General features: G+C 36.4%; 2 protein-coding genes across 4 annotated transcripts in view; one reads left to right on the top strand and one right to left on the bottom strand.

The window, feature by feature from the left end:
* The window catches only part of LOC144972223 (sorting nexin-14-like), an 80278-nt gene that overhangs the window by 33504 nt on the left and 29274 nt on the right, over positions 1 to 17500 (top strand). The window contains exons 15-21 of one of the 3 annotated variants that reach the window (XM_078913254.1): positions 1753 to 1810; positions 3888 to 3954; positions 4712 to 4770; positions 8142 to 8171; positions 13549 to 13578; positions 16618 to 16688; positions 16955 to 17016. In XM_078913254.1, coding sequence (XP_078769380.1) covers positions 1753 to 1810; positions 3888 to 3954; positions 4712 to 4770; positions 8142 to 8171; positions 13549 to 13578; positions 16618 to 16688; positions 16955 to 17016 — 377 coding nt within the window. The remainder of the gene's footprint in view (positions 1 to 1752; positions 1811 to 3887; positions 3955 to 4711; positions 4771 to 8141; positions 8172 to 13548; positions 13579 to 16617; positions 16689 to 16954; positions 17017 to 17500) is intronic. The other 2 variants (XM_078913255.1, XM_078913256.1) reach the window with 2 other exon arrangements.
* LOC144972225 (uncharacterized) overlaps positions 297 to 17500 on the bottom strand; it is a 101891-nt gene continuing 84687 nt past the window's right edge. The window contains exon 3 of the mRNA XM_078913259.1: positions 297 to 330. The gene's annotated coding sequence lies outside the window, so the exon portion shown is untranslated. The remainder of the gene's footprint in view (positions 331 to 17500) is intronic.

Genomic DNA, 17500 nt, shown 5'->3' with positions numbered 1-17500 from the left:
CAGGGGTTGATCTCAACTGAGCTTTCATGACCCCCAAGGTAAGGTAAAGTAGGTACAGAAAATTGAATCTATCCTCAAACACAAGAAACTTGATTGAAATGTGGATGCTGTTGTGAGGAGATGAATATCATTTGTTTCATTTCCAAAAACGCAAAGAAAAATTGCATATTTCTTCTTTTTTTCCTTTTTTCTTTTTTTTTTTTTTTGTTTCAGCCTCTGCATCATTCCAACATAATACCATATTAAGGTGATCAAGCACATTTATCTCTGCTCTTTGATCTGTAGGTCTGGATGGGGTCTTTTGACCTCCCATGATGGGCACAGAGGTCACTTTGGTTGTCTCTATCCACCTGCATCTCATTTCCTTTGCTCTGGATTCAGATTGCTCTTTTGTTTGTTTTTTGTTTTGTTTTTATTTTGGGGGGGGGGGGGGGGGGGGGGGCGGGGTTCTGGTCCTGGCGAGGTTCCTTTGCCCAGAGGGAAGCAGCCAAATGCATAGTTGTTTTTTTTTTTTTTTGAACCAAATTTTTTTTTAAGTCATCATTATCATCATTGCCTTTTTCACCCTGGGTCAGGGTATAGGTCACAGACAAACAGTTTCCATCCCTCTCTATCTTAGCTAAATGTTTTATCTCATTCCATGTCTTATACTCGTTGGTCAACCAAGCTTTGTCCGCCTGTCTTTCTGCAATAATTTGAGTTTTAAAGAAAGGTTGTCAATCCTTCGACAACCCTCAACCTGGAGGACCAGGTGACTCAACAAAGGGGGAGTCACACACCATTAGTCACCTTTTACAACCATTTTTTTACTCATTTTTGTAAAATACATGGAAATAAGTTCATTTTTGTAAAAAGCATCAGTGGTACAGAGATATGGAACTGACAGGAACAAGTTTCAAACACCAAAATGACACACTCAAAACTGGGGGATATTTTTGTTTCTGCATCACATTTACAGTAAATATCTATTGGTCTATTTTAATTCGTGCTTCCTTACAAAGGAGTATACAATTTCCTGCCTCATCAAGGTTTTTTGTGTATTCACCTTAACAACGCCACCACCACAGTATCTCATTCGTCTGTCTTGTTTCATTCATCCTGTTTTGTTGATAGAGGGGAATCCCGAATTGTCCACATTTTCTGCTATCGTTTATTAAATTGAAGTTTACATTCAATTTCACATTGTTATTTATTTCTTTGAGCTTCGAGCAGCAACATTTACATTAAATGCTTTACAAAAAAATAAATGCTCAACAGGTTTTAGAATGTGTGAAGCTGTGACATTTTCCCACAGTCTACAGTTGTTACAGTGAATGACATAATCATTCGGATGGTGAAAAGGTTTGAACTGAGATATGGCCAAGTTTAGTTAGAAGGTCAATATTTATTTTAAAAATGAGTTCTTGTCATAAATGATTAAATCAACCCTTTTTGTACAACTTCGGGAAATATCAAAGAGTAATTTCACTTCTAAATTTTTTTTTACAGCTAGTCAAGTTGAAAAAAGTATGAAATTTGAGAAAAGTTGCTGGATACCTTTCCCATACATCTGACCATTACTTCATGAAAAATCACCCGATTTACTTCAAATAAAGATTAAAATGCTCTGGGCAGCATATTCTTTCAGAAAATGATAAAAAAAAAAATTCCAAAATCTTCACCTTCTGACTATTAGTGACATGCACTGACACATTTCTCTCCACCTCCTTCCCACTTTATTGATTTTTATACCATTCTGTTTGTTTTGACCAGTGGTGGAAGGACCTCCAGACCAGGTGGTCAAACTAAGGACGTCCACGCCTTTGTTCAAGTAAGTCTATCGTCATGTAGGATACTGGGTGACGTTCTTGACCTCCCATAGTGAGCGGGGACGCACATACTGCATCTTCTATCCCCCTATATCTGTTTTCCAACTTGCTTTCTGTCTTTGTCTTGGAATGGGATTACTTGGTTTTGTCCTGATCCTGGCCGGATACCCTAGCTGGGCGGGAAACAGTCAAATGTATAGTTAGAGTTTTGGGGGATGATATTTGTTTCCTTGTAAATCATCTCTCTGTTATGTACTGTAGTATTATGTTTTGTTTACATATTACATATGATTTGTAAACATTTGAGTGTATCCCTCTTAGTTGGGACCTGTGCTTGTGTCTGGATAAGACTTTTGGGTAATGTTGATAATGTGCTCTTGGAATCTACATCTGTTCCCTATTTGAATCAATTCCCCTTTGTCTTCCCTATTCTTGGGTGCTTTAACTGTAATTCTAGAACTTTTTACTATCCCATTTCCTTCTTGTTACTGGCGCTGATATGACCTAAATGTGTTGTAAGCGCTGTAAAACCCTTAAAAACAAAACATCGTGGAGGACAGCATCATACCTGCCGACATGAACATTTTAAAATTCAAAATTCTTGGGAGATAAAAATAGTTGTGGTTTTTAGTTAGTTTTATAGATAACATTTGATCTTCACAAGGGTTAAATAACACTTCAAAATCCTTAGACCTGTGTAGTCTGGCATCGAATTTTATTTTCATGACTTGGACATGCTCATCAAGTTCTGCAATTGGGGTCCAAATGTCTCAAGTCTACAAATCTGTCATCAGGTCTCCAACATGGTTACATTACACCATAGACACACACTTGTGCTTTGATATGGAGATATATATATATTGTGTTGTTTTTTTTTTTTGTTTAGAATCGTGATCTAGGAGAAAAGACATAGAACTATAGCGTGTGTAACCCAGGTTTGAGATCCTTTTTTTAAAAAAAAAAAGTGGTCTTTCATAGCCATTAGGAGGAGGGGGAGGAGGAGGAGAAGAAGAAGAAGAAAAAGAAGGAGGAGGTAGAGAAGAAGAAGGTGTTTCGGGTTTGTGCTCTATCAACAACAAATTAAAACGGAGATCAAAGTCTGTGTGACACGTCACAATAAACTTTATTAGTGCATGTCTAATTCCTCCCACACTTTGCTCAAACCATCACACTCAAACCAACTCTACTGTTTTCATGTATTACCATTCAGTATTGTGTGTTTGTTTTTAATTGTTGCTGCCTGGAGAATTATTGGAGTATGAATTGTTCCTTGTTTCAAGTGTTCTTCTGGGATGATATCCTTTTCTCATTTCGGACCCTCTGTTTGGAACACCTTACCACAGAGCATTCGCGAAAAAGAATCTTTGTCTGTTTTTAAACATTTGCTTAAAACATATCTGTTGTGATTTTAGTAGATGATATGAGAAGCAAGATGGGTCTAGTTTGTGTTGTGTGTTGTGTGTGTGTGAATAAGTATGTTTCAGCCAAAGTAATTTGTAATTTAAGCGCTTAGAGTCTGGTGTCTCGGAGTTATAGCGCTATATAAGTTTTCAGCATTATTATTATTATTATTATTATTATTATTATTATTATTATTATTATTATTATTATTATTATTATTATTATTATGATTATTCCAAGCAGTTCTAGTCATGTCAGTTCAATACTTCATTTGGCCACCACAGCCTTGGATATTAGTATTTATATTAAAGTAGAAAACAGAAGGGGCTGCCTGTGATCATGAAAATACTTTTGAAAGAGTGAAAATGGAGAGGCTTTGTATAGGAACAATACAGACAATGGACGTTTTGGGTACAAACCCTTTGTCAGCATGATACACAAATAAACATGGAAAACCAATAAAATAAAACGTAAAATAACCTGTATCGTCTGTACTCAATGGTAAGTTATTTTGCATTTTATTTTATTTGGTTTCCACGTTAATTTGTGTATAGTTGTGCTGACGAAGGGTTTGTACCTGAAACGTCCATTGTCTGTATTGTACCCCATATGAAGCCTCTCCATTTTCACTCTTTCGTTAGAATTTATATTAAATGGTCATTCCTGTGTCTTTCCCAGGGCCTATGAACACGCCTACAACCTGCTGGAGAACAACTTTCTGCCACTCTTCCATCAAAGTGACGATGTGAGGCCAACTTGTTGGTTTTTGTTTGTTTGGTTTGTCTATTTTATGGGGGGGGGGGGGGGGGGGGGCTTCGCTTTTCTCTACGTTCTTGTCATGGTTGACATGTACTGGTGAATCTGGTTTTATTTTTACATTTAACTGAAACTTAGTGAGTTTCTACAGGAAGAATATTAATGATGGCGAAAATAATGTTGATGATGATGATGATAATAAAAGTAATAATAATAATACTACTACTAATAATATTAATGATGATGATGGTGATGATAATTTTTATTATAATAATGGTGATAATAAACTGATTATTAATTGAACTATTCTCAATGTAAGGGAAAAAAATATCACTTTGACTTTTTATGATAGCAAAAGATCTAAATCATTCACCAAATGACTACAATATACTTGCACAATTCGTAATCTGAGACATACTCAATACACAGAAAGGTTTAATATAAGAAGCAAACAAGATCATAGGGAATGAGATTAGCGGAAGAGTAGCGTCCCTTGATTGGACGTCACCCATAGTCTGTGACGTCACTGGCGGAAAAGTTATTAGAGAGAGAACGTCATGGTGGTTGTGCGCATGCGTCTCTCGTCCTCGCTTCCGGTGAAAGCGGCTTGAGACACTTCAAAACCAAATTGACGTTCTCTCTGTAAGGTGACGTCCAATCAAGGGACGCTACTCTTCCGCTAATCTCATTCCCTATTGCTGCCAATTTTTCTCAATGGTTTGTGCTTTGTGTGTCTCGTCTGTCAGTACTACAACATGATCTGTGGAGGACGACCTAACTCTTCCCTGGCCAAGCCAATGTCAAGGTAACATAGATGTCATGACCTGGAGTCATAAGCTTTGTTTTAACTCATGTATTTCCCGTTGGATATTTAATGAGAGAGAGTGAGAGAGAGAGAGAGAGAGAGAGGTAATATGACCCATTGGACATTCAACTAACTCTGACTCTATGTGGTGTGGTTAGTTTTTTGGGTTTTTTTTTTTTTTTTTTTTTTTTTACAATGATCTAGAGAGGTATTCTATAACCCATTTGTCATCATAAGTCCCCTGCTTGTCAATATGGGTTCCCATTTACCACCTCATCCGTCCACAGAATGTGTAGCTCTCCTAATCCCTCTATACTTTCCTTCCCACCCCTATTTTGCTTACCCATGTCACCAATTAGTATAGAGTTCTATCACGTCCTATCCATGTGAACAGGTGGATATTCAAACAGGAAAATTATAGTTAAGATTAAGACCAATTCAAAAAAAATTGCTGTGGTCATAGTGATACAAATCTGCCAGAAGCTGTGGACTGTAAAAAGTAATAAATAATAATAATAATAAATGGCATTTAAAAAGCGCTTTACCCCATTGTCACAGGCTCTAAGCGCTTTACAGTGATATAAAACAAAACATATTACAGTGAGACAAGTGTGAAGGAAATGTGATACGAATTCAATTTAACAACAACAAAATATGAAAATAATATTGCAACATTACACACATGAATATAACAGCTTCAAAAAAGAACAAAATATCAAACACGGAACGTTTCGTGCTCAAATCCCTTCTTCAGCCAATAACAAAAAACAATAAATGTTTGTTTTTTTTCCAAGATTTTTCTTCAACAGAGAGGACCTACAAAATTTATCTGTCCTCAATCTGGAATTTAGTAATGTATTTATGTCTTTATTGCTTTTTGTTTTTGGCTGAAGAAAAGGTTTTGAGCCTGAAACGTTCCGTGTTTGGTATTTTGTTGTTTTTGAGGCTGTTTATTAATTTTGTTTAATTACTTTTTGCTGTTGTCATCTGGCTTAGATACATAGACATAATACAATGTTCACCCTGCCTAATAGCACATTCTACTCATCTGGCTTAGATACATAGACATAATACAATGTCCACCCTGCCTTATAGCACATTCTACTCATCTGGCTTAGATACATAGACATAATACAATGTCCACCCTGCCTTATAGCACATTCTACTCATCTGGCTTAGATACATAGACATAATACAATGTTCACCCTGCCTTATAGCACATTCTACTCATCTGGCTTAGATACATAGACATAATACAATGTTCACCCTGCCTTATAGCACATTCTACTCATCTGGCTTAGATACATAGACATAATACAATGTTCACCCTGCCTAATAGCACATTCTACTCATCTGGCTTAGATACATAGACATAATACAATGTTCACCCTGCCTTATAGCACATTCTACTCATCTGGCTTTATAACAACAAGCAATAATCATTTTATATAATTATTTCGCATTTTTACTTTCAAAAAATGTAAATATTAATTTATTAATTTATTTGTTTTGCAATCTTTTCAATTTTCAATTTATAGTGACAGTTTTAACTATTTCACCGTGTTGAAATTATTCATATTATAAAGCGCAGCTCTGGTTATGGAGCTGTTCCTTTTTTTATATATACATCCTATTTCCATTGTATTTTTATCTTATTGTGTAAATTATAACACGTATGTACAAAAAATTTCCTTTTGGGATGCAATAAAGTATTATTATTATTATTATTATTATTATTATTATTATTATTATTATTATTATTTATTATTATTATTAATATTATTATTATTATTATTATTATTATTATTATTATTATTATTATTATTATTATTATTATTAGGATTATATTTGCTACAAATACTTGCATGAAGTTTACTTTATTTTATCTTCTTCTTTGTTGGCTTGTAACTTCCAGTAATGGGGGACAAGTCCACAATTAACATCCATATTTGTATGCGTCCCTGACATAATCAGTCACATGGTAAAAATTTTTGTTTTTGCGTTTTTTTGCATTTATTGAAAGTCCAATGTCTTTTGAGAATTTTAATCTTTATTTGAAGCATATCTGGTGATTTTTCATGAAATTATGGTCATATGCATGGGCTAGGGTGTGAAACCCTAATTTTGAGAAAATTGCTTCCAAAGTTGACAAGAGCTGAAAGGACGCCCACATTTAGTGAATAAAACAAATGCAGAAAATATCAAGCCCTTTCGTCTCGGCATAGGCTCGAACCCAGGACCTTCCGACCTGAAAGCGAGTGTGGTACCACTAGACCACATAGCCGCACAGCTGGATACATGGATGTGATCTGATCATTGTGATTGGGAGACGAGAGAGCCGTGTTGTCATGACATGGACACATCTTCTTGATGACAACCCAGTCAATAAACATGTGATCTGATCATTGTGATTGGGAGACGAGAGAGCCGTGTTGTCATGACATGGACACATCTTCTTTATGACAACCCAGTCAATAAACATGTGCGGCTATGTGGTCTAGTCGTATGACACTCGCTTTCTGGTCGGAATGTCCTGGGTTCAAGCCTCTCTCAGCTCATAGTTTGAGTCCTTGGAAAAGGCTCTTTACTCACATTCTCTCACCGTACTTGGGTGTAAAATGAGTACCTGGCCATTAACAGCATTGTATCTGTCCGAAAAAATTGTAACATCATGTAACAGGTGTCATGTCACGTCGTACATGTTAACTGTTGCTGTTGGCCAGGGACCCCTTGTAAAGCGCTTTGAGCACATTTAGTGGATATTCGCTATATAGATAAAACAAAGTTGACGTCAGTAGTCGGGTTTTTGTTATTGTTTTTTTGCCATCCACGTTTATGAGTAATTCTCACTAAACTGTATTAACTAGACTATAAAAGTTCACGGTTACACATAGTCTTGTGTGTTGGTCCATTATACTTCCAGATGGCAATGTTGTGAGCTTCTTAGCCAAGGGCATACTTTCTATAAAAGCTCAAGGTGAAACAAATTGCCTAACTGTATTTTTAGAAGAAAAAATATAACCCATTCAGACTTGCCTACCACTACAAAACTTTCATAGAACCGTGAATTTTCTGATCCTAATTGACAATTATATAAAGATCTTTAATTCATTAAACTTCTTGAAAAAATTTTGTTGTTGTCAAAACTAGTATAGAAATGAGTTTAAAACATTAATTGAATGTATTTAAACACAAATTAAGTAATTTTTTAAAGTAGTTATAATGTCTACTGTGTTTATTATCCCTGAAAACTTCGAATTTTTCCAGTTTCAGATAGGCAGGTCTGCACATTGTTGTGAATAGGGATTAAATAGGATATGTGTCAGTATTCCCTTTTTGACATTTTTGTGTGTGTGTGTTCATTCTCTCAGTATCTTTGGAGGGAATCGTATCTGTCTCAGGTAAATCTCCATGTGGTGGTGTGTATGTGTGAATGGGTTCGTGGATTGTTCTAGTAGTGGTGGTGTGTATGTGTGACTGGGTTCGTGGATTGTTCTAGTAGTGGTGGTGTGTATGTGTGACTGGGTTCATGGATTGTTCTAGAAGTGGTGGTGTGTATGTGTGACTGGGTTCGTGGATTGTTCTAGAAGTGGTGGTGTGTATGTGTGACTGGGTTCATGGATTGTTCTAGTAGTGGTGGTGTGTATGTGTGACTGGGTTCGTGGATTGTTCTAGTAGTGGTGGTGTGTATGTGTGACTGGTTCATGGATTGTTCTAGTAGTGGTGGTGTGTATGTGTGACTGGTTCATGGATTGTTCTAGTAGTGGTGGTGTGTATGTGTGACTGGTTCATTGGATGTGTCTAGTAGTGGTGGTGTGTATGTGTGACTGAGTTCATGGATTGTTCTAGTAGTGGTGGTGTGTATGTGTGACTGGTTCATGGATTGTTCTAGTAGTGGTGGTGTGTATGTGTGACTGGGTTCGTGGATTGTTCTAGTAGTGGTGGTGTGTATGTGTGACTGGTTCGTGGATTGTTCTAGTAGTGGTGGTGTGTATGTGTGACTGGTTCATGGATTGTTCTAGTAGTGGTGGTGTGTATGTGTGACTGGGTTTGTGGATTGTTCTAGTAGTGGTGGTTGGTGTGGTGGATGACCTTACTCATAACTCTGCTTGAAACCTGTTCTATCATTAACAGTATGAAAGAAAATTAATGTTACTAGTAAAACGAATATGTGAAGGTATTATTCTATGTGAGGTGAAATACATTGACACAAGCACTTTATTTGGCTATGTAGTTTTACGTTTGACTTTTGCCCTCAGATTGGAAGGTCCAGGTTTCAAGCTTAGTTGACTCCTTGGAAAAGGCTCTTTACTCACATTCTCTCACTGCACTCAAGTGTAAAATGAGTAGTTGGCCGTTAACAGTGTTTTCTGTGTCTGAAAAATTTGTAATATCGCCTCACAGGCATTATGTCTCGTCTTACATGTTAAATGTTGCAGTTGGCTAGGGACCTTTTGTAAAGCGCTAAGAGCAAGTTAAGTAGATATTGCGCTATATAAATGCTCACTTTATCCGTACACAAGTTACAATGTTTGAGTTAAAGTGTGAGTGCACAGTTGTTATCTGTAGGTGCTGGTATCTAATGGTAGATCATCTATGTGTGTTTTTATGAAAGTTTAAATGATAAATGTACAATGTATTAAAGTATTGCTATATTACTCTTAGTGCTATATTAATGGATAGGGGCTGTTTCAGATAGAAGGGAAGTAGTAGAGCCAGAACTCTTGAACTGTTTAAAGTAGCTCAAATATAATGTAAACGGGGAAGTTTAAGATTTATGTATTAATTACAACATTTCATCATAGTCAGTGAACGGACTTGTATTCTTCATGAAAACAGCATCAGTTCTCGGGGGCCAGAAGAAGACATCCGTGCTGTTATACAATTGAAGAGCCCTGTACAAAAAGTACTTAAGTCACATTTCCAAGATTGTTAGTTAATCAGCCTGGGTGGGGATCCTGACCTCCCATAGTGGGCAGGGAGGTACATACTGTGTCTTCTATCCCCTCATATCTTATCCAACATGCTTTCTGTCTTTGTCTTGGAATGAGATTACGGTACTTGTTTTTTTCCTGGCCCTCGTCGGAGTCCTGGCTGCGAGGGAAACAGTCAAATGCATAGTTTTAGGAGATGATATTTTTTTCCTTGTAAATCATCTCTCTGTTATGTATTATTATATTTTTTTTTTTTAATGTTTAATGTAAGCATTTGAGTGTGTTCCTCTTTGTTGGATTTTGTGCTTGTGTCCGGATGAGACTTATGGGTGATCTCAAACTAAGTACATTGGTGGTATGCTCTTGGAGTCTACATCTGATCCCTATCTGTTCCCATTCCCCTTTGTCTTACTTTCTCTTGGGTGCTTTAATTGTAATTCTAGAACTTTTTACTTTCCCATTTTCTTCCTTTTTACTGGTGCTGATATAACCTAGATGTGTTGCAAGCGCCGTAAAACACTTAAAAACATTTTTTTCTAAAAAACAACAGTTAATCAGTGATAAACTTAAAGCACAATCACCTCAGTTCACTCACCAATTTTATTCATGATAAACACAATCTAAGTCCACTATCTCAATACAACCATTTTATTCATGATAAACACAATCTAAGTCCACTATCTCAATACAACCATTTTATTCATGATAAACACAATCTAAGTCCACTATCTCAATACAACCATTTTATTCATGATAAACACAATCTAAGTCCACTATCTCAATACAACCATTTTATTCATGATAAACACAATCTAAGTCCACTATCTCAATACTGCCATTTTATTCATGATAAACACAATCTAAGTCCACTATCTCAATACTGCCATTTTATTCATGATAAACACAATCTAAGTCCACTATCTCAATACAACCATTTTATTCATGATAAACACAATCTAAGTCCACTATCTCAATACAACCATTTTATTCATGATAAACACAATCTAAGTCCACTATCTCAATACAACCATTTTATTCATGATAAACACAATCTAAGTCCACTATCTCAATACTGCCATTTTATTCATGATAAACACAATCTAAGTCCACTATCTCAATACAACCATTTTATTCATGATAAACACAATCTAAGTCCACTATCTCAATACAACCATTTTATTCATGATAAACACAATCTAAGTCCACTATCTCAATACTACCATTTTATTCATGATAAACACAATCTAAGTCCACTATCTCAATACAACCATTTTATTCATGATAAACACAATCTAAGTCCACTATCTCAATACAACCATTTTATTCATGATAAACACAATCTAAGTCCACTATCTCAATACTGCCATTTTATTCATGATAAATACAATCTAAGTCCACTATCTCAATACTACCATTTTATTTTTTTAACTCTCTATATTTGGATAGCCTGATCCAAATTTTAACCTCCATTTTCTCAAAACTAACTTCCTGTGACTAAAGTACTTTTATAATTTGTAACACGCCTGACAGGCAAGACATGTGCTTGTTGTGCTCTGGATTTTTCCTTTTTATAGAGATAACTGTGTCTTTTTTAAAGTGAATCGTATAAACATTGTTGATACTTGGGTAAACAATTACTTTAAAAATTTTTATTTTTTTAAAAGCGCTTTGAGTTTTTGACGAAAGGCGCAATAGAAATATGCTTATTATTATTATTATTATTATTATTATTATTATTATTAATTATTATTATTATTATTATATTATTATTATTATATTATTATTATTGTTGTTGTTGTTGTTGTTGTTGTTGTTGTTGTTGTTGTTGTTGTTATTATTATTATTACCACTAGGCTTTTCAATTACTATTATTTAAAAGTAAAATGTCCATCTGAAATTCACCACGAATGGCATTTTTAAACTTTTGCATTCAACAATAAAAATTGTATAACAACACAAATTTGATCTTCTTACCCCTGAGAAATGAAGTTGTTTTCGTGTAGAATACTGGAACATTCACCCACTGCGATGAAATGTTTGGCAAGATGCCTTCATACATTAATCTTTAATTTCCCCATTTACATTGTAAGCTGAGATATGGTGTTTTGACTTTTAACAAGAACCATCTCGAGTCTGGGATGGTCACTTTCTCAACATTCACAAGAAAAAAAAGAAAGTGTTGCTCTTACAGTTATAGTCATAGTCTCATACACCTTACAGCTGGGACAGTCCTCATAATGTTATTAAACTAAAACTGAAAACCTTTGTACGGTATGTAATTGTATCTGTGTGTGTGCGTGGGGGGGGGGGGGTTGCGTGTGTGTTTGTTTGTCCGATATGTGACACCTACAACGTGGAAAGTCATATATATTATTTTGTCATTTGGACAATTATGTTGTTTTTTGAGTTTTAAAAGTTTGATATTGTCATGATTGTGTTGGATTATTTCAGCATGAAATCTTTTTCCAAGTTTTTTTTGTAGTGCTTTTCTTTGGTTTTTTCTTCTCCTGTTTGTAGATTTCTGAACATCCGTAGTCAAAGTGATACAAGGCTGCTAGAAGCTGTGGGCTGTAAAAAGTCATAAACAAAATTGACTATAACAGCTTTAAAAAAGAACAAAATTCCAAACACGGAACTTTTTTTCATTTATTTTTTATATGTCCTGATATGAAATTGCTAACAAAAAAAATTAAACAACAACCTTCCAATATACACTAAACATGCTCTAAACACTTTACAAAGGGGCCTGAGCCAACAGCAATACTTAACATGTAGGATGAGGGCTGTGGAGCTGGAGTTTATCCTGGTTTCTATTGCGAGAAGTGGACGATATCATTTGCTTGCTACCATTTGAATAAGATGCTAGTCTATCACAAAGTACTTTCCACCAGATCAGACAGACCCAGCTACCCAATCACTCCTGGGTGGACAGGGGGGTCGGAAAAAAATCTATACATCCCAGGATCAATCTCGATTCTTTTGCATGTGAAGCAAGTGCTCTACCAACTGAGCTTTCAGTACCCCCATGACGCCTGTTAGTCAATATTACAAATTTTTTTTCCGACAGAGATTGTGCTGATAGCATCTAGGTACTCATTTTACATCTGAGTATGGTGATAGAATGTGAGTAAAGAGCCTTTTCCAATGACTCAACTATGTGCTGTGAGAGCGAGACTTGTACCCTGATGTACCTTCCAGTCCGAAGGCGAGTGTCATTCCAGAAGACCACATAACTGCATATGCGGACAATAGGGAATGAGATTAGCGGAAGAGTAGCGTCCCTTGATTGGACATCACCCATAGTCTGTGACATCACCGGCGGAAAAGTTATTAGAAAGAGAACGTCATGCGCACAACCAACATGACGTTCTCTCTCTAATAACTTTTCCGCCGGTGACGTCACAGACTATGGGCGACGTCCAATCAAGGGACGCTACTCTTCCTCTAATCTCATTCCCTATAGATCAGTAATAAATTGAATTGATACAATTGCTGTTACCACATGGAGAGAAAGGATGATGGTCTATTACAAATCTAGTTCACATAACCCATGAGACTCTTTCATAAATAACAGACACACATCCATCCCAATTGACTCATGTCAAAGGCCATCATTGAATGGTTTCAATGGGTTTCTATTGGAACACCAGGAGTTTTCATTTTTGATTGTTTGTTTGTTTGTTTGGCAGTTGGAAATGATTTAATATAAATGTTGTGAGTTATATTTTGTCATTGAAGAAGACATGGATTTTATAAAGGAGCAATAATTATCATCATCTATTCCTAGAATGTTTTGTGATATTTCATTTCGTTTCAGTCAATAAGACTCCATTTTATTTCACAGTTTTTACAACAAGCTGATACTTGAATTTAAGTATGGAGACCCAGAGTTTTATTTGTTTTCATCGCTTTCAATTTTTGATACAAAATTTGCCCAAGCATGTTGATCAGTCATTTGTTTGGGTTTTAAAAAAAAATTGACTGCTGTTGTATGTGACGTCCACAGCCATAAGAATTTGGAGTATTTCTCCCACTGGCAGACGTCACTTTGGTTTCGTTTTATTGTAGAAAGCTGCCAAATTTTCTTGAGTATTTGTTCTTACTATTTATTTTAATGTTGTAGTTTTTGGATTCATGACATTCGATTATTGTCTTTATTATTGGTAATCTTGCTTGTTAGATTTGTTCATATTCCCATTATGTTTTACTGTGATATCTTGTACAGCCTATTTCTCGTCAATCATGACATTGTTTTGAATTCTTCTCCACTCTCACCATTGCATGCCACATGTATTCTACATTTATAATATATTTTGAATCACTTAGGGTGTCAGCCCATGTTGTAAAGGCTATTTTTTTTGCTTTAGTGTTGAAATATCGGATACATGCTTAAAACTCCTGAATTTTAAAGTATGTGCGATAAACAGTCCTTACTTTTGAAAGGTGTGTCGATTTTGAAAAATAAGCCAATTATTGTTTGAACTCTGTATTGTATTTATCTGTGAAACCAGATAATACAAAGCATCCAGAACTATAATGAACAACACAAGCATATCATTATCATCCGTTAAATTGTATGTCGTGTAAAATAACCCATGTCATTTCTTCATTTAATTAGAATTGTTTGGGTTTCCTTAATCATGTCAATCAATATCTCAGCCATTGGGGGACAATGTGGCTCAGTAGAACAGTCTTTACTTCTTTCCCAAAAGGTACTGAGATCGAATACCCATTGCGCTGCATGGTCTTGAGCAAGTCACCTTTCCCCGAGCTCAGTTTGCAGCGCTGCCTTGTGGCTGATACCAAGGTTATTCCACTGTGTGGGGTTCCTTTCCTCCCATAGTGGGCAGGGAGGCACTTACTGTGTCTTGTATTCCCCTATATCCTGGGAGGGGTTCCTGACCTCCCATAGTGGGCAGGGAGGCACTTACTGTGCCTTGTATTCCCCTATATCCTGGGAGGGGTTCCTGACCTCCCATAGTGGGCAGGGAGGTACTTACTGTGTCTTGTATTCCCCTATATCCTGGGAGGGGCTCCTGACCTCCCATAGTGGGCAGGGAGGCACTTACTGTGTCTTGTATTCCCCTATATCCTGGGAGGGGTTCCTGACCTCCCATAGTTGGCAGGGAGACATTTACTGTGTTTTCTATCCGTCTGTATCCTGGGTGGTGTTTCTGACCTCCCATAATGGGCAGGGAGGCATGTACTGTTTCTTCTATCCCCCTAATACTGTTTTCCAACATGCTTTCTGTCTTTGTCTTGGAATGAGATTACTTGGTTTTGTCATGGCCCTGGCCGGATACCCTAGTTGGGAGGGAAACAGATAAATGTATAGTTAGAGTTTTGGGAGATTATAATTTTTTTCCTTGTAAATCATCCCTCTGTTATGCACTGTATTGTTTTGTTTACATATTATATATGATTTGTAAATCATTTGAGTGTATCCCACTTAGTTGGGACCTGTGTTTGTGTCTGGATGAGACTTTTAGTGATCTCAAACTAAGTACTTTGATAGTGTGTTCTTGGAATCTACATCTGTTCCCTATTTTAACCAATTCCCCTTAGTCTCATCTTTTCTTGGGTGCTTTAATTGTAATTCTAGAACTTTTTACTATCCCATTTTCTTCCTTTTTACTGGCACTGATGTGACCTTAATGTGTCACAAGCGCCTTAAAACCCTTAAAAAACAAACACAACAAACTGTCTCAAGGCCACACAGCCCAGCGGGTATTCAAACTCTGTACTTTTCAGGTAGGAAGCAAATACTATACTGTTCCTGCAGGTTTTGGCAGTCACAAATTTCACCCTTGACCGCAAAAAGATGCAAATTTTTATTTGGCCGCAAAAAGCCGCAATTTTTGCCGTTTTTAGTCCAAATTGACGATTTTTTGTTTTAAAAAAAAAACAAAAGCTATAAAAAATTGTGAAAAGACGGCGACTGTCAATGCTAGCATCCAAAATTGACACTAAAGAACGGACAAACATGTCTAGGCCTAGCCTCCCACCTCCATGGCCTAGCCTAGGCTATTGGAGATCCCAAGCTTTGTTTTTCGCCTTTTTTTTTTTCTTTTTTTTTCTACTGAAGAGCTCTCGCATCCTTCATCCCATAATCCCATTTCCTTTCATCTTACCCCCTCTCTCTTATTATTATTATAATATTATTTCAAACCATTCAAAATGTAAATAAATTCATGTTGACATGTTGTGACATCAATATTCTACAAAATTTGTGTCAATTTGTTACCGTACATGTTGTTTTAATTGTTTGATTTTTGTAAAACTAGCGGCAAATTTTGCTATTTTGATGGCAAATTTTTCCATTTTTTATGGCAAATTTTGGCGTTTGAAATGGCAAAAAACTGCAGGGACAGATTATACTGCAGACCCACGCTACCCCAAGTTGGTTATACACTATGGTAATAATTGCTTATGACCATTTACAATACCTTTAAAGTACTTTCCAACATATTTCATGGAATCAGCATCTCTTGATTATGAAGGGCAATGTGCGGCTATGTGGTCTGGTGTTATGACTCTCATTTTTGGATCAGAAGGTCCTGGGTTCGAGCCTCGCTCGGCACATAGTTGAGTCCTGGGAAAAGGCTCTTTACTCAAATTCTCTCACTGTACTCAAGTGTAAAGTGAGTACCTGGCCTTAACAGCATTGTCTCAGAAAAAAAATGTAATATCGCCTAAAAGGCGTCATGTCTTTTTCTACATCTTATGTGTTACTGTTGGTCTGGGATCCTTTGTAAAGCACTTTGAGCAGGTTAAGTGGATATTGCGCTGTATAAAAGCTCAAGTTTTTTTAGATAGATTAAATACATCTTACTGTTAAAACATTCAAAGCTGTCTGCCTTTTGTTGTCCTGGATTGACTCGGTAACCATGTTGTATTTCAAACATCCCTACAGGATGAACCGTAGGAAAGATTTTACACTGGCCCAGTTCGGGAACAAGTTGAAGGATGTGTTCAAATCAGCAGGTAGGAATTGGAGAGATGCTACTAGTGTGGGTGGATGCTGGTGGGTCTATGTTCGGTTTTAGTTGTTATCATAACGGTGATGATGAAAATGATGACGGTTATCGTTTTTGTTATTATTTGAATTATTATGATTATTAATACTATCATCTCACAATTGTTATATTTGAATATGATGTGCTATGAAAAGATAAAATCAGCTTTTTTGAAAATGTAACTTCCTCCCCCTTAGTGTTGAATATAATTGATATATTTATTTATTTGTCTAGACGAAAAAGCGATGAGTGGATCAGACCTGGATTTGAGTTTGTTGTCTGCTCCAAATGCTTTGGTAAGTGTCTTCCATATACTAGCCAAACCTTATTCTGTCTTGTCCTAGTGTTTCCCTGACAGTCACTTTCTACTCAATCTTGTCTCATCCGCTAGATTCTCACCATAAACCCGTATCTCTAGGTGGGGTTCCTGATCTTCCATAGTGGGCAGGGAGGTACTTGCTGCATCTTCTATCCCCCTGTATCTGTTTTCCAATTGCTTTCTGTCTTTGTCTTAGAATGGGATTACTTGGTTTTGTCCTTGTCCTCGTCGGATTCTTGGCTGGGAGAAAAACAGTTGTATAGTTATAGTTTTGGGAGTTATAGTTTTTTTCCTTGTAAATCATCTCTGTGTTAGGTACTTTTATTTTTTATTTTTTTAACATATAATTTGTAAACATTTGAGTGTGTTCCTCTTAGTGGGATCTCTGGGTGGGTGTCCTGACCTTCCATAGTGGGCAGGGCGGCACTTACTGTGTCTTCTATCCCCCTGTATCTGTTTTC

This window comes from Berghia stephanieae, chromosome 5, assembly GCF_034508935.2.
Source record: "Berghia stephanieae isolate SIO BIC M18660-M18661 chromosome 5, UCSD_Bste_1.3, whole genome shotgun sequence".
Classification (NCBI taxonomy): Eukaryota; Metazoa; Mollusca; class Gastropoda; order Nudibranchia; family Aeolidiidae; genus Berghia; species Berghia stephanieae.
This window is presented reverse-complemented; position numbering and strand designations above follow the sequence as displayed.